Below are 16733 nucleotides of genomic sequence, written 5' to 3' on the forward strand. Positions count from 1 at the left end.
TCATCAACTGATCCATCTCCAGTCACCTATTCTTGTATTCTGGCAAACAAAGGGCCACTAACCGCCTATCTTGGCTAACAGCCATAGACCTAGTCTCCATGAACTGATATAGTTCTTTTTAACCCTATTGTAGTCTTGGCCTTTACAACATCCTCCAGCAAAGAGTTCTATAGGTTGACTACACATTGTATGAAGAAATACTTCCTTTTGTTTTAAACTTGCTGCCTATTAGTTTTATTCGGTGGCCTCCAGTTCTTGTATTATGAGGAGGAGTAAACAACATTTCCTTATTTGCTTTCTCCACACCCATCTTGATTTTGTAGACCGTTATCATATCCCCACTTAGTCATCTCTTTTCCAAGCTGAAAACTCCCAATCTTATTCATCTCTCCTTCTGAGGTTACCCTCCTCACTGCTTGAATGAAATTTACTTTACGGCTAACTCTCAGAAGAATCCATTCCAAAGATTTATTGGTCTATAACTGGCTGATTCTAAAGTGGATTGAACTGAATATATACATAATATCAACTCAATTGATTATATATACTATCATTGTATTATAAAAATGTACTGAATGGGGTCTTTTCTGAATGCAGATGGCACCTTGTTGATTAACATCATTGTGAAGTATCTGTATTAATACTTAGTGAGGAAATAAATTATACTATTTATTAAAGTATGTGGACAAACAGAGATAAACAGGATCTCTTCCAGATAGGAGAGAAGACACATAGGCGATAGGTACCTATCTAAGTTAAGCATGGCACAGTCAGAGAAACATAGAAGATTAGGGTTGGAAGAGACCTCAGGAGGTCATCTAATCCAAACCCCAAAGCAGGACAGCTCCCAACTAAATTATCATTAAAACAATAGAAGCCTCATTTACACAGACATCAGCAAGGGACTGTAAAGTTCACAGAAAAAACAGAAGACCAGTCATACTGTCCATCCAACTGTCCATCCAGCCCAGTATTTGGTCTGCTGCCAGCGGCCAATACCAGATACCCCTGAGGAAGGGAACACAATCAGTAATCCTCATGTCATCCCTCTCCTGTCACACATTTCCAGACAAACAGAGGCTAGGGACACCATTCCTACCTATCCTGACTAATAGCCATTGATGGACCTAACCTCCATGAATCCATCTAGTTCTTTTTTGAACCCTATTAAAGTCCTAGTCTTGGCAAGGCATTCTAGAGGTTGACTATACACTGAAGGTATGGCTAGACTGCAAGGATCTATCGGAAAAAAATACGCAATATGCGTGCTGTGTTTTGCGTATCTTTTTCCAATACTTTTGTCAGAAGAGGCTTTTCCGAAATTTGGCACATCTAGACTGGGCCAAGTTTTGGAGAAAAAAAAACTCCTTCAAAAGCCCCCTTCCTCCTTGTGGAATGAGGAATACACGGGCTTCCAAAAGAGCGCGTTTGCTCTTCTGCAAAAAGTGGAAGAGCAAACACGTTCCCTGGACGCGGCGGAGTTTTTTCAGGATACCTCTAGTATCCCGAAACCCCCCCACAGTTTAGCTGTACCCTGAGTGAAGAAAAAATTCCTTTTCTTTGTTTTAAACCTGCTGCTTATTAATTTCACTTGGTGACCCCCTAGTTCTTATATTGTGGGAATAAGTAAATAATTTTTCCTTATTCATTTTTTTCCCACACCAGTTGTGATGTTATAGACCTCTGTCATATCCCCCCTTAATCTCCTTTTTTTCTAAACTGAAAAGTCCGAGTCTTTTTTAATCTCTCTTCATACGGGACCTGTTCCAAACCCCTAATCGTTTTTGTTGCCCTTTTCTGAACCTTTTCAGAAAGGAAATAAAAGCATGTAGTCATCCTGCATCTTGAAACAAAGTCATTGACTTTGGAAGATACAAGAAAAGACAGAAATCACCTTTTGCCAAGTCACCAAATGAAATTAATAGGCAGCAGGTTTAAAACAAATGAAAGGAAGTTTTTCTTTACTCAGTGCACACATGTGGAACTCCTTGCCAGAGGATGTGGTCAAGACTAGGACTTTAACACAGCTCAAAAAAGAGCTTGATAGATTCATGGAGGTTAGACTCATCAATGGCTATTAACTAGGATGGGTAGGAATGGTGTCCCTAGCCTCTGTTCGTCTGGAAATGTGTGACAGGAGAGGGATCACATGAGGATTACCTGTTGTGTTCCCTCCCTCTGGGGCATCTAGTATTGGCCACTATTGACAGACAGGATACTGGACTAGATGGACCTTTGGCCTGACCCCGTATGGCCATTCTTATGTTCTTGGTATTCATCACCAGACAGAACAAAAGGAGCAGAGTTCCTACAAGCTGACAAAGATGAGTCCTTCAATATGTGGAGGAGAGGATCAGAAGTCTGAAAATTGAATATAGGAGAGAAACCTGCTTTGGAAAAGATCTTTCACCTCAGAAGACAAGGGAAAACAGCACCTTGTACTTCGAGGATAAGTCAGCCAAGGGCGGGAAGATGGAAGATTAGTGAGAGCAACTATCTTGGGGTATGTCTACACTACAGCGCTAATTCGAACTAATTTAGTTCAGGGTCCATTAAGTGGACCCTGAACCGGGGTTAAGGATGGCCGGAAGCAGTGCCGGCAGGGCATCAGATGAGGACGTAGAGCGTGGAGCTGCTGCCTCAGGCTAGCCGAGGGCTGTGCTTAAAGGGACCCGACCCCCACCCCGGACAGACAGTTCTCAGGGGTGCCCCGCTTGCAAAGCAGTCCTGGCTTGGAGTGCCCTGAGTGCCCACACTGGGCACATCACAGCACTCGGCCATCAGACCGGCTGTACTTACCGCAGGCTACCATCTGGGGAGAGGGGGTAATTGGGGGGCTGCAGGAGAGCTTCCACCCCCAGAAGCCCGCAGAGCCAGCCTAGTCCTCCTCATCGGGGGCTCATACCCCATTCCTCCCTCACCTCCTTCCACTTACCCTTCCCTAGCCCCCCTTCCTGATGTACAAAATAAAGAAAATGTGTGGTCAAAAATAGAATCTCTTTATTGAGCAAAACTCGAGGAGACTGAGAAAAGGAGGTGGGAGAGGGGAAGAGAAAGGGTGGGAGAGGGGAGGGCAACTAAAATGATCAGAGGTTTGGAAGAGGTCCCATATGAAGAGAGGCTAAAGAGACTGGGATTTTTCAGTTTAGAAAAGAGGAGACTGAGGGGGGATAGGATAGAGGTCTATAAAAGCATGAGTGGGGTGGAGAGGGTGCATCAAGAAAAGTTCTTCATTAGTTCCCATAATAGAAGGACTAGAGGACACTAAAGGAAAGGAATGGGTAGCAGGCTTCAAACTAGTAACAGAAAGTTGTTCTTCACAAAGCAAAGAGTCAACCTGTGGAACTCCTTGCTGCAGAAGGCTGTGAAGGCTAGAACTAGAACAGAGTTTAAAGAGAAGTGAGATGAAAGTCATGGAGGTTGGGTCCATGGAGTGGTATTAGCCAGGGGGTAGGAGTGGTGTCCCTGCCCAAAGTTTGTGGAAGGCTGGAGAGGGAAGGCACGAGACAAATGGCTTGGTCACTGTCTTCGGTCCATCCCCTCCAGGGTCCCTAGGGTTGGCCGCTGTCGGCAGACAGGCTACTGGGCTAGATGGACCTTTGGTCTGACCTAGGACGGCCATTGTAAGCTCAGGGCTCAGGGTCGGGGGTCTCAGTGGACCACCTTGATTTTCATGCACACCTGCTCCTAGGTGGCCAGGCTGGCAGCTCTCCTGCCTTAGACGGCCACTTTCCTCTGCCTAGTGCGGAGGTCGTGGACAAGGTCCACGATGTCCACACTAGACCAGGCGGGTGCCCGCCTCTTGCGGTCCCGGGCAAGCTCCCGGGAGCCGCCAGCCTGGTCCCAGGAAGAGGGGGAGGGCTGGAGGGCATTGGGTGGCTGGCTCGAGCCGTGCCAGGTGCAGGGTCTGGCTAGCTGGGTGCTGGCAGGCTTGCACCTGGCACAAACATCGTAGCCAGCCCGTGCCCCTTTAAGGGCTCCGGGGCCGGGAGGGGGGCAGTAGAGTTTCCCTGGTGTTGGCCAAAGTGGCCACCAGGGAAAGCTGGGGAGGGCTAGCCTCCCACTAGTTCGAATTAAGGGGCTACACACCCCTTAATTCGAACTAGTAAGTCCGAACTAGGCTTAGTCCTCGTAGAATGAGGATTACCTAGTTCGAACTAAGCGCTCCGCTAGTTCGAATTAAATTCGAACTAGCGGAGTGCTAATGTAGCACCTATCAAAGTTAATTCGAACTAACGTCCTTTAGTTCGAATTAACTTTGTAGTGTAGACATACCCTTGAACAGTTTGCACCTCGCTAGACGAAGGTTTATACTTTTGGATGCATGTTTTCACTTTTATTACTTGTAACCCTTTCTAACTTTATTCCTTTTATGAGTCTCACTTCATCTAGGTCCTAGTTTTAATACATTTGCTTTAAGTATAAACTAATTCAGTGTGGTTTTAGAAGGAAGAGAATTTGCCTCAGTTAATAAGTTGACACATACTTTTGGGTTTTTAGAGGAACAAATTAACCTTATTATTTCTCTGAATGGTCCATGAGAGGGCTGATCATCACACAGCATATGGTTTTGGGACTGGGAGCATGGTGGGATCACCTTGCTGGATGTAACCCAGGCTGATGTAATCCAAAGCAGAGCTGTAAGCAGTCTGCTGAGGTCACAGCCACTAAGCCAGAGCTTCACACCCACAGACACTTCAGAGTGTGACCTGATTGCTTGCAGGCTGGTTTGTGAGCATCCCAGGCTGGTAGCTACAACAGTAAAGCATTGAGAGACATCCTTGCTACTGGCATGCAGCTTTCATACCACACAGCTCTCAGAATTAGTAATAATTTTTCAGTACAATGTACAGAGAGTTAATGATGTAATTCAGAATGGTAACTGTCCAGCTATTTCCATACTAAGTTGATATTGCATCTTTAAAGTAATTGTTCCATGTGCACAGGAATGGTTTTTAATAACAACAGTTACAATTTCTGAGTATGAACAAGTCAGATAAGTGACTCACCTTCATCTAAAGGAACCTCTTCCTCCTCACTTGGAGAAGGGAGAAGAGGCTGCAGTGGTTCCATATTGATTATGAGTTGTTTATTCAAGGAATGAGAGCTACGGCTCTGAGGAATGTTGGTTCTAAAAGCAAAGATAAACCGCATCATGTTGTTCACAAGAAATCATTACAAATAAACACAACTGCAACATCACTTTCTTCAAAATAATTGTGGACAAGTTACAATAGTCTGCCAAGAAAAACATGCCCACATACACATGTCATTTGACTCCTTCCCTATCTGTTAGTGCTGCAGAGTGGCTGATAAGAGGTTCTGCAATAGGCTGGCTTCCTGCTTCATTTAGACTCACATGTTCTCATTTTATGCTGCATTTCAGCTTTATTGCTCCACTTCACACAGCACAGCAATGACAAGAACATAGAGAGGATGCTAATCATTTTGATGAGCAATCGTGCTCCACTGTCTCAGGGACTGGGAAAATGATCTTCTGTAGTTTGGGCAGCGTAGACCCAAGAACTATGAGTGTTTTTGTCCCTATTGTGATGAATAACAGCTCTCACTTTAGACACTGCCTCTACAACATCCCCTCAGGCCCTCAAGCTGTTTTTATTAGTTTATTATTATTAGCTCTTTGGTACAGCCTGCCCTGTTAGCAAGTGTTGATCTTATTAGGGAAGATTTAGATGTTCTGTTGACTCACTCAGCCACTTGGCTATCTTTGTCATTTGTTAAGAAGACTGGAGTGGTTCTTTCAAGAGGATATATTGGGTTGTTGTGATAATTGGGCCCATATATTTGCTTTACTTATGAGTTTACTGTGAGAAGCCACTGAAAGGTCATAAGATGTCACGGAAACTTACAAGTGTGGATGTGAAAAGCTACGAAAGGGAGTCGTCAGACATGCTAAATTAGTCCAAATCAAAAGGCTTACTGGTATAAATCAGACCGTGTTCATATCATGCTTCGTAACAAGAAAAGTGTGGAACCAGAAATCAGCTAATCAAAATTGAAGTGTCAAAATCTAGGTCTTCTGGTAGACAAAATATTGAGGCTCTTCCAGTGCTCACTCCTTTTGTGGGTCCTTTAAAAAAGTATTTTTAGGGGAAAAATGGGCTAGTGGAGGAGGTTTCAACTACCTTGGCTGCTATGCCTACTCTCTCACGAGACTCCAAACCTTCTTTCTTCTAATCCTGAGAAATATGCTGACCCAACTGGGCCAGAGAGAGAGAGAGAGGAACCCAGATGATATGACTACCTCAAATGTTTCCAGCTGAATCCCAAACACTAACTGGGATAGAATAGGATCAGACCTTAACAACAAAAGCAGTTCCAGGCTGTCTCAATTAACTTTTCTTTTCCTCAAAAGCCAGTTATTTCCCTCTTTATGCTATCTAAGAGACTGTCAAATAAGGGAAGTTTTCCTTCTAAAAACTCATTCTAGCTAAAAGGAAATGGAAAGGGATGTTGTTAAAATGAAGTTCTCAATAATTTCATGTCAAATGTTTCAACTGTTTTCCCTTCTTTCCTTCATCTTTAATAAAAGGTTAAAAGAACTTTTATAAATAGTGTGTTTGCCATGGTGCTAGGGAGACTCAAGACTGTATACCAAAACCTGAACCTCTTTTAAGACTGTTTAATGTTGGACAATCATGCCAACACCTTTGGGCTATCTATTCTATTAAAATTAATACAGCAGATTGTAGGCAGGAATCCCAGTAGTAGGTTGTTGTAGATGTTTTTATTAAAAGAGCCATGCCCTGGAATGAGAGCAAGTGTCTGATTCCACACAGTGGGTACGTCTAAACTACATGGCTCTGTTTCACGAGGCATAAAGGATCTGCCGATGAAGGGTTCTGGGGTCGGCAGATCCCTGTCTAGACTGCCGCGCTGTGCCGACAATCAGCTGATCGGCACAGCGTGGCGGCCATTTAGATTTAAATTAAGCGGTGATTATTTAAATTGCAGCTTCATTTCCCTTTGCCGTCCTGCCTAATCTACATGGCTCCGTCGATGAAGCCACGTAGTCAAGACACACCCAGTGTGTGGATTTTGTTTCAGTCTAGGCCAAGAAGAGCACCTACTCACGTTCTACTAATGCAATATTCTCCTTCATTTTAGAGGATCACAAAATTACACACTACTTAAATAGTACAGGCAGTCCCCGACTGCAAAGCCTCAGAGGCGCGGCACCCCGCTGCCGCTACGGCTTTGCTCCCCGTGTCCCTGGTCTGCTGGGGGGGAGGAGGGGGCGCAGCTAGTGTGCTTCCCCCCCTCCCCCCCCCCCAGCAGACCAGGCTTTTGTTGTGGACCCTGGGGCAGAGCAGCTGGGGCGCTGCCGGTTGGTCCCGCAGCGCCCCTCTGGGCACTACTGGACCAACACGGCAGCACCCCAGCTGCTCTGCCCCGGGCTTCCTGGAATCAGCCGCTGATCAGTTTCAGCAGCTGCTGACTTGGGGACACTTGGGGTTCTTAAGTTGAATCTGTATGTAAGTCAGAACTGGCGGTCAGTTTCAGCAGCGGCTGAATCTGGACGCCAGTTCCGACTTACATACAGATTCAACTTAAGAACAAACCTACAGTCCCTATCTTGTACGTAACCCGGGGACTGCCTGTAATAAAAAAAAAAGGCTGCAAAGTTCATGCAGCAGTTGTGTTATTTAGAATAAACCCTTCGAATAGGCAACAGTATGTTTTCTGTCATAGTTCACCAATATTATTTTTGTAAGGCTGTAAAATTACAGAAAAGCCAAATACAAAAAAATTTAATAAACTAATACACCCTCAGAATGGACTGGTAGAAAATTGAAAGAATAATTCAAGACAATTTGGACACACAAATGGTTCTCCTATAATTAATGTTCATTTGCATATTTAAATAGTGTATTCAATCTCAATGGATGACATACCCACTTATACTTGTACTCTTATTTTGGACAACTTATAATTTTTAGACCCTCAGTTTGGTGCATTATTTAAATGTCACCTGTTCATGTTATTCAGAGACCATGTATGCCCACCTTAGAGTGTGCAACACAACTTTATCTTTATTAATATTATCTTTCAGACATTATAAAAAGCCTAACTTAGAGCAACCCTCCACATTTATCAAAAGTCTAGTTGGTATTTCAGGACACTAGTGGGGGGGAAGGGGGAAGCTTGACATACTCCATACACAAAAGTAAAAAAAAAAAAAATTTACAACAGTAGCATGAATTTGGCTGCAAATATTCAAGGAACTAAGCAATCATTGCTGTCATTGACAGGTATATGTTTTTGAAGCTTTCTAAGGTACTGTTCCTTTTCCTCCTTCCTCCATTTCTTTCTCCTGCTTAGTCTCTAAAAATGGAGTTAGTTGAAGTTTTCCATTTCCATTAGTTTTGATCAGGATCTGATCAACTCCTGCTGGCTGTTCAAATGACATGTCTCAGGAAGACACCTGATTATTTTCAAATGTTCAACAGTATAGCTTTAGAAAAAGTAAACCAGAGAACTTTTCTCCAAATAAGGTAAGAAGAACCATTCTCCTTTAACTTTAAACGGTTTAAGTCAGTGGATAAATTGCTACATGAATCCCTGCTCCTAAAAAAAATTAAAAACAGGATGATTCAATTCCCTTATCTAGCAGATAAAGTGATATGGAGAAAATAGTGTTATACTAACTCTTAACATCTTTCACTAGAACGGTCTCAAATAGCTACTCAAAATGATGATGTATAGTACCATATTAACCAAAATGACATTTTCTGTGTAAAGCAGACTCTTCTTTATTCCATAAATTTAATGTATCAAAACATACCTGTGCACTTCAGGAGGCTCTCTCTGGATTTTAGAACTTGCTTCAACCACCTCTTTGGCGACCTTTCCACTGTAACAAAACATGATTTAGAGAAGTCAAACAACTTTTGAGGGATTTTTTAAAAATGTATGTTAATACTGATATGTAGTTGTCACACCAACTATTAAAATGGCAACAAAAAAGTGACGGTTTTTGGGAAGATAGAATATCAGAGTACATTATTTTCTAATGTATAAGAAATTAGTGGAGTGCTCCCACCAAAAATCCTGGAGATTATTTGTCTACAAAACAATTGCAGAAGAGCTGTGTCAGTTTCACCCTGCTATCTCACCAATATATGTTGTACCTGATTCTAGAGGCATCTGGAGGTAAATCTCCTGGCCAGAGCCTACCTCTGGCACCCCATTCCCCCCCTTCCCCAAACTTCTGTCCCCCACTCCACATATCCAAATCCTTTGCCCTCTCCTGCACCCATACCCCCCTCCCAGATCCAGCACCCTCATCTGCTGCCCCAGATTCACAGTCCCCTCATGCCTTGGCTCACAACCCAATTCCCTGTACCCCCTCCTGTACCCCAATTCCTGGCCCTAGGTCACAATCCAACCCCCTGCACACCAGTCCAGTGCCCCAGGTCACAACTGCCTTCGTTACCCAAACACCCTCTCTTACCTCAAGCTCACTTCTGCACCTAACCTCCATCCCAGACTCTGCACCTCCTCCATTAATGTCATGGAAGAGTGCAGCCCTCAACCAACCACGTTCCAAATTCTTGGAGTGCCCCCCCATCAAAAAATATTGGCCACCCCAATCTAAATGAAACCACCAACTGATTTTCATAATCAGATTGCAATGGCTTTGAATCCCTACTAACTGGGAGTCCCTAGACCTAAAGGCTTAATTTCACATTACTAATTTTCCAAGATCTCTTCTCCACCCCCAGAATGGTTAATCTTAATAAAAAAAAAGTGCCAGAGTGACCAGAAAGTACTTACCTATATCGAAATCTACTGCCCTTAAAAAATATTTTGCTGCTGGACATTGTCTTGATCTGACTTGATTTTGCATACCTTCCAGAAAAAGAAGAGTACATGGATGTGACATTTTCAAAGTGTAAAAATATACAGAAAGAGCAAGACAAATTCTGTTAATCTTCTACTATAGCATAATCATCTATCATTGACAGTTTAAAACATTTGTATTAGTAGGTGTAATAATTTCAATAAAAACTGCATACAAAACATAGCAGAGGTCCCTCAAATTTTAGACTGTCTGGAAAGACTGCAAACCAATGAGTGATTATCTGGATAACAGCAAAATATGGTCCTCCAGGGCATGTTGAAATTTATATATACCATGTGAAACAAGCACCATAGAATCCAGCAGCCCCTACAACAGTTCTTATTAGCAATAAACTGAATGTGGGAAGATTAGGACAGAGGTGTAGTTACCTTTACACTGTACAGCCATATCAGGAGGAGGACAGGAGGCAAAATGGATGTGGTTTAAATTAGGCCACCTCTTTATTTACCTAAAAAACTGGAAGCACCTGATGATAAATTATATAGTTCAAGTCATCATAATTTGCTTAATCGTTTTCTTATAATCCTCCACTGCTCCCAGGCAGACCATTACTGAGATCCTGCCATTCTTCCCCTGTCTGAAGAGAACAGGGGCTAATAAAATGAAGAGAAGGCTCAATAGCCTTGAAACCCCTCCTCCCTCTCAACTCCTCATCAAATCTTTTTTCTAGCCCTTTTTATCTGATAACTGTATCTCTCCCATAATAAGTTCCTGCACTGTACATCTGCCATGAGTTTTATGCACTAAACGATGACTAACAACCTAACCCCACCACACAGACACCCCTATCCCACCAGGCCTGCTCTGGAGAAGACAAAGTACCCTACCCAATCTTGGCCATCTGGTGTAGAAGGAAAAACTCTTTCCCAGCTCCCAAAGATAAGTGAGTCATGAGATCACCTAGCCCCTTTACAAATTAATGCATCTGAAGAGGCCTTACTTTGTTTACCTAAAAATCTGGAAGCACCTGGTGATAAATTACTGTATATAGTGCAAGTTATCATAGTTTGCTTAATCATTTCCTTATAATCCTCAACCTGTTCTAGGTAAGAAAAGGTTTCTTCAGGACTGCCTGGAATATTAATATCTAGCCCTCACTCTTTCAGTCAGCAGGAAGGTCACTGCCTTCCCCTGACCTGTCACAGTTGCTTCCTGCTCCTCTCCCCTTATTTGTTCCATGCTGGTGAACTTTCTCCCATCCCCTTCTACTACTCATTATGCGGGGGGGGGACCCTTAAAGTGACCCTTTTTTCTCCAGCAAGTCACACAAGGATTCACTACACAGGTGCTGCAGTGAGCATACAGGTATCACTGAAAGGTACATGAATCAAAAGAACAGGAGTTCCACACTCAGAGAACAGCCATATTTCCAGTGTCTCCACACAGTCAATATAATGTCTATCCCAATCCAGTCACTTTGAATCAGCATGCAACAACTTTTGTCACATTAATCAGAGCGTGGAGGAAGGTGGGAGGGGTTCTTGTTTCTGAACAATTGGCTCCAGATTTGCCACCTCTCTGCTAGTCTCTAGTTTTGAGAAGTCAAGTGGATTTCATATTTCTTCCCCATGCTTGAAGGAACTCTTCTATATAGCTGTGTGCAAATAATCCCACAAATACTTCAGTACAAAATAGGATTAAGGCGTAAGTGTGTCCTAGGTCCATAGCTCGTAGAATCACACGAGGATGTCTGAATCTCAGCTTTCATGTTTTTTAAAGTTATGTTTCTACCTCCTATGGCTGAAAAGAAAAGTTTGAAATCATGATTCAAATTTAACTGATGGAATGTTCCATTAGCAGGAACTGCATGCAACTCTGCTTGGTTTTTTTAATTAAAATATTTTATAGGTAGCAAACAAAGTGATTTTTTGTAGTCAGCCTATTGGATTTTTACTATAGCAACATTCTGAAGTAGAAAAAGTCAAGAATCCAGTTTTACTGTATTTAACTTGGCTATACCTTTATCAGGTCTGCACAGTTATTATGCTGTTCTGTTATTTAATTGGCTCAGTCTATTGCAAAATGAACTTTATGTTTAGAAACACCAGAAATTTTTAAACATTCCACAATTTTGAGTGAAATGCTGAGAGATTTCTCTGAATTCCATCTTTGCTGGTTCTATACTGGGCATGGAGCCGGGTAAGCACCTCTCCCCCCCAATCTCCCTCATGCCCAGACCCTATACTCTCACCCCTCCTCCTGCATCCAACTTCCTACCCAGACTGCCCTACCATCGGCCTGTTCCTCCACCCTTCCTTCCACCCCCAGACCCCCATACCCTCAGCTCACTCCTGCACCCTACTTCCCACTCCAACCACCCTCTATCCTCAGCCAGCTTCTACACCCTATCTCCCACCAGACCCCATACACTCAGCCCATTCCAGCACCCTACCTCCCACCCAGACCACCCTCCCAACTTCAGCCCACTCCTGCACCTTACCTTGCCCCGGATCCCATACCTCAGCCCACTCCTGCACCCTATCTCCCATCCACACCCCACACCTATTCTGTCATCATGGGTGGCTGGCTGGTGGTCCATGGAAAGATCTGCATTAAGTGGGGTGGGCTGCGGGCCCAAGATGTTTTTGAGAACCACTGCTGTACAATAATAGGCTAAGGATGTAGTTCCTTCTTTCTTGTAGCACATTAGTAGGTTTTGAGTGTTGATCCGCAACAGGATACCTAAGTTAGTGAGTGCGCTGCATGAGTGGCCCTCCATCTCAGTTGGCTGCATGATTGTTGTAAATAAGACTGTCTCCTGGAATAGGGTACTTTTGCAAACTGCGCTTCCAAACCTAGAATGTGTGTGGATTGAATGGTAGCAGCACTGATTGGATGTGGAGGGAGTGCACAGCACTTATAGTCAATGGTTGTGTGCAATCAGCACACATTTCACTTTGCATGCCCTTGTTTTATGTGCATGTCACATTATTAATACCATAGGGAAAAAATGCAGATGGAAACCAGCAGAATCTGATAATTCTATGTGGGCAACAGCAAACAAAATGTCTCGTGGCCACACATAGAACCCTGTTGGGCCACATGTGGCCTGTGGTCCACAGATTGTCCACTACTGGTGGAGATGATTTGCAATGCTGTGCATCCTATCTTCATTTCACTTTACCTCTGCAGACTCTTAATTTACAGCAATAACTATTTCCAAATCTACCACTGTGCACCCATCCATGGAGTGCTGCATCCAATCCTTAGTCTACTAAATTAATAACATACTTCCATTCTGTGTATAGACTGGAATGAAACGAGTGAGTATACTTTTAAAATCTCGAAGAAAATCTCAAGGGATTGTATGTGTAGCAGCAAGGAAAAGAGTAGATGGCAATGATGCCTGAGACCGAAATTACGAATATTGCCATTAGGTCAGCAAAATATCAGAGAAAATATTTTATACCAGTCCACACTGGAATGTCATACTTTGACAGCTGCTGCTCTCTGAAAGGCAAAAGGTTTTGACTCCTCTCCTTTGACTATAGTTGGGAGAGTGAGTGTTGTGCCCATTCTGTTTTATATCACTAAAAATTATTGCAATCAAATTCAAATATTTAAAATCAAACATGCATGAACAAATTGTTTCCCTACCCAATCTTCCAAGGTGTAGAATACTGTTAAGTAGACCTTCTGGATTACAGCTTCAAACAGAGTGTTCAAATGAAAAATAAATTAATGGTTTTGTTTTAACAGGTCTATATTTTATGCCTTTCATTCAACACACTGTTGCATCCATGTTAAACTAAAGGAAGGAAACTGCTCCAACATAAAACAGATAATTAACATTCTTGTTAAAATACAAATTCTGTCTATCCAGTCATAAGTCACTCCCCCCCCAGCGTTGGCTACTTTCCAAGCAGCAAGTATGCCAGATGCTGTCAAGAAACTCAACTTAGCAGGAATAAAAGAAATATGTTTAAAGGAAAATGTTAGTTTGCATGGCAAAAGATCTGGGATCTTTAACTGGGGAAAGCACAAAAATTAATGACTATCTTTGATGATTTATCTGCACAGTATCAATGATGAACTGATTTGATTTACTTACTTATAAAAAGCCTGGTTCTCCACCCCACACTTCCAAAGATGCTTGCAGGCTGCTGGTGTTGAGGTATGAAATGACAACACAGCCTTTTTCTAAGTGTAGAAAAAAGAAATAAGAAAAACTGGATTTTTAAGACTGAAATATTCTTCCAGGAAACTGACAGAAAATTTCATCCACTAGAAACATTTAGGACCACATTTTCCAAAGTGACATCAATCCATACTTCATTGCAACCCATTTGCACTTGATTTTCTCTCTGTGAAGATGAATTTTGCAGGGAAAAAGGAGATCGTAGAGTGATTTGTTAACAAGAAATGGACTCAAGGTCATACCTGTTGTAGTTGTAAGTAAAGGAGAGTGGAATGTTATGCAAATGAAGCAACATCCTACTTTTTATATGTATTGAATATGCATTAGTTCAACTCCCTTGTCAGTGTCAAATCATTGAATTTTTTTGTTTCTTCTGCATGTAAGGACACTACATTCTCTCTGCCAAAGTCATCACTTCCTTCTTGAATTTCCCCATCCAGTCTGACCTAGCTTCCTCCTCTTGACTTTCCACTATGTTCTCCTCTACTTTTATTCTCCACAGAGCCCAGCTTGTGCGACTTCCATCTCTTTGGCTACCCCTTTCTTCCTGTCAACTAGCTCTCTTCCTCACTATCATGTCCAGCCTTATTTTTTATTCTTTTTATCCAGTACTTCAAGCTTTTCATCCCACCAGCTCTCACATATATTTCCCTATTTCCCTGAACTGATTCCCCCACTCCCATACCTCTACACTGTGGCCCTCACCATGGCCACAGACTTGGAGACAGCAATGTCCAACATCACCGTGATCTGTATCACTTTATCCTGTATCACCTTCATCCTGAAGGTCATGAGCAGGTTAATAAGTACGCTTCAGGCAGGGCCTCTGTAGTTAGAATGCTGGAGAAAGAATAACTACTAGATGATACTTACTATCAAGACACTAGATAGTGAGCTTCTCCCTCAAATCTGCAGTACTCCCAAGGAGCTGCAAATCAGAAGGCTTCCAAATAAATCAAGAGAATTTAAAATTCAGGTTCGGGTTAAAGCCAATGCAGCAGGACTAGCTGCCTCCCGAGTGCTTCTTATGTCTCGTGTTACGCTATAGCACCCTATTTCAATTTCCATTTTTGGACTCAGCAACTCCCAAAAGGCTTTCACAAGTCAAAGAGCAGCAGCCTTTCCTGGGGTCTGATTTATTAACATAAAAGTCAAAATAATTCAAACTGCCCTCAAAATCCCAATATAATTCAAGCAGCCACACCACGACTCCTCCTAACTTCAGTCTTACATTGATCTGTATCTGCTTTGTCCAGCTCTCTCTGGTTCTGAGGATACACAGCAATGAAATACCCACATCTGGCCCAGTCAGCTGACTCAGGCTCACAGGGCTTAGGTTGCGAGGCTGTAAATTTTCTGAGCAGATATTTGGGTTCAAGTGGGAGCCTAAGTTCTGGGACCTGATGAGGGGGTAAGATCCCTGAGCCTGAGCTCCAGCCCCACAGTCGGACCCCTGGTGAGCCTGAGTCAGCGGACTCCGGGCCAGCCATGGCTAGGTCATGGGTCTTTTATTCGAGTGTAGACATCAGCAGGCAAACCCCTCTGCTGCTCCCCAGGTTTCTCAGTCACTCCAAGAACCTTCTGGCCAATGCAGATCTTCTGCAGGCACTACCACAACATCCTCTCCATATTTCCTGTTCCCCACTCTTTCTAGAGACCAGCTGCCTTCTGTCAGGCCCCATAGTGAGGCTCTTAATGAGGCACAAGTGGCATGAACCAGTACTCTGTTAAAAATCCCAGTCTACCCCATAACAGACCACTTGACAAAGTTTATTACAGATTGTGAGGGGCTGACTCCCTGCCACGGTGCCACCAGCTGGCTGTCCTGGGAATTAGCTCTTCATGGATGCCTCTCATTGGATGCCTCTCTAGGTGGTGTTGCCCCATGTTTGTCCTCGTGTCACGGCGTCCTCTTCCAGACACCGCCCTCTGGCAGTGCCCACACCTGTGTCTGAGCCCCCCTTCCGGGGGTGGTGATGGTTCCCTCTGCTCACATCCCAACGTCCTCTATTTCTCAGAGCACCCTGAGCTCCTCCTTAGGCACTAAAGACGGAGCCCTTACCTGGCCAGAGCTCCCCTAGCCCTGCCTTGCCCTGCCCTGCCCTGCCTCCCCAGCACTGCTCTGGCTCCGGGGAGCCTCCAGCTTCCTGCAGTCAGGCCCTCACTGCTCTCTTCCCTGGAGCAGCTGTCAGCTATATAAGCTCTTCCCCCTTATATAGCTCCCAGCTGGGCCCTCATCAGTTAGACCTGCCTCAGCTGGGGCTTTGCTCCTAGCCGCTGCTCCGGGCTGGGGTTTTGCCCTTAAAGGGCCAGTGCAGGACAAGCGCCCTGTCTCACAGATACCTTTTTATCTAAATCAGTAAAAAGACACATTTTTATTTTACACGTATCTACACTATATTAAATGCAATTTGTCAAACCAGCTAGTGAAAAAGACCTGTTTTAAAATTAAAAATACTTTAACTTTTAAAAATTAAATCTAAATCATCCATACTAATTTAGTATGAAGAATAATATCCAACCTCTTTCTGAGCTCCAAGCACATAAAACGTCTTCCCTTCATATTTCAATTTGCAGACATCAGCCCTAAGAAGAAAAAAAATCTTTTTAAAGTACAGGAAAAAAATTGCAGTGAACACAAGTGATGTGCATTTTCATGCAAATTTAATTGATTCACAAATGTAGAGCAGGCTGTCATGGAACAAAATG

The 16733-nt window shown here is 43.3% G+C and overlaps 1 protein-coding gene across 1 annotated transcript in view; it reads right to left on the reverse strand.

Annotated features, from left to right (window-relative positions):
- The window catches only part of LOC102459043 (FERM domain-containing protein 3), a 200725-nt gene that overhangs the window by 21907 nt on the left and 162085 nt on the right, over positions 1–16733 (reverse strand). The window contains exons 9-13 of the mRNA XM_075931758.2: positions 16547–16610; positions 13938–14026; positions 9799–9873; positions 8807–8875; positions 5010–5131 (exon numbers count right to left, since the gene is read on the reverse strand). Of these exons, the coding sequence (XP_075787873.1) occupies positions 5010–5131; positions 8807–8875; positions 9799–9873; positions 13938–14026; positions 16547–16610 (419 nt within the window). The remainder of the gene's footprint in view (positions 1–5009; positions 5132–8806; positions 8876–9798; positions 9874–13937; positions 14027–16546; positions 16611–16733) is intronic.

The sequence above is a fragment of the Pelodiscus sinensis genome, chromosome 6, assembly GCF_052426305.1.
Source record: "Pelodiscus sinensis isolate ZL-2025 chromosome 6, ASM5242630v1, whole genome shotgun sequence".
NCBI lineage: Eukaryota > Metazoa > Chordata > Testudines > Trionychidae > Pelodiscus > Pelodiscus sinensis.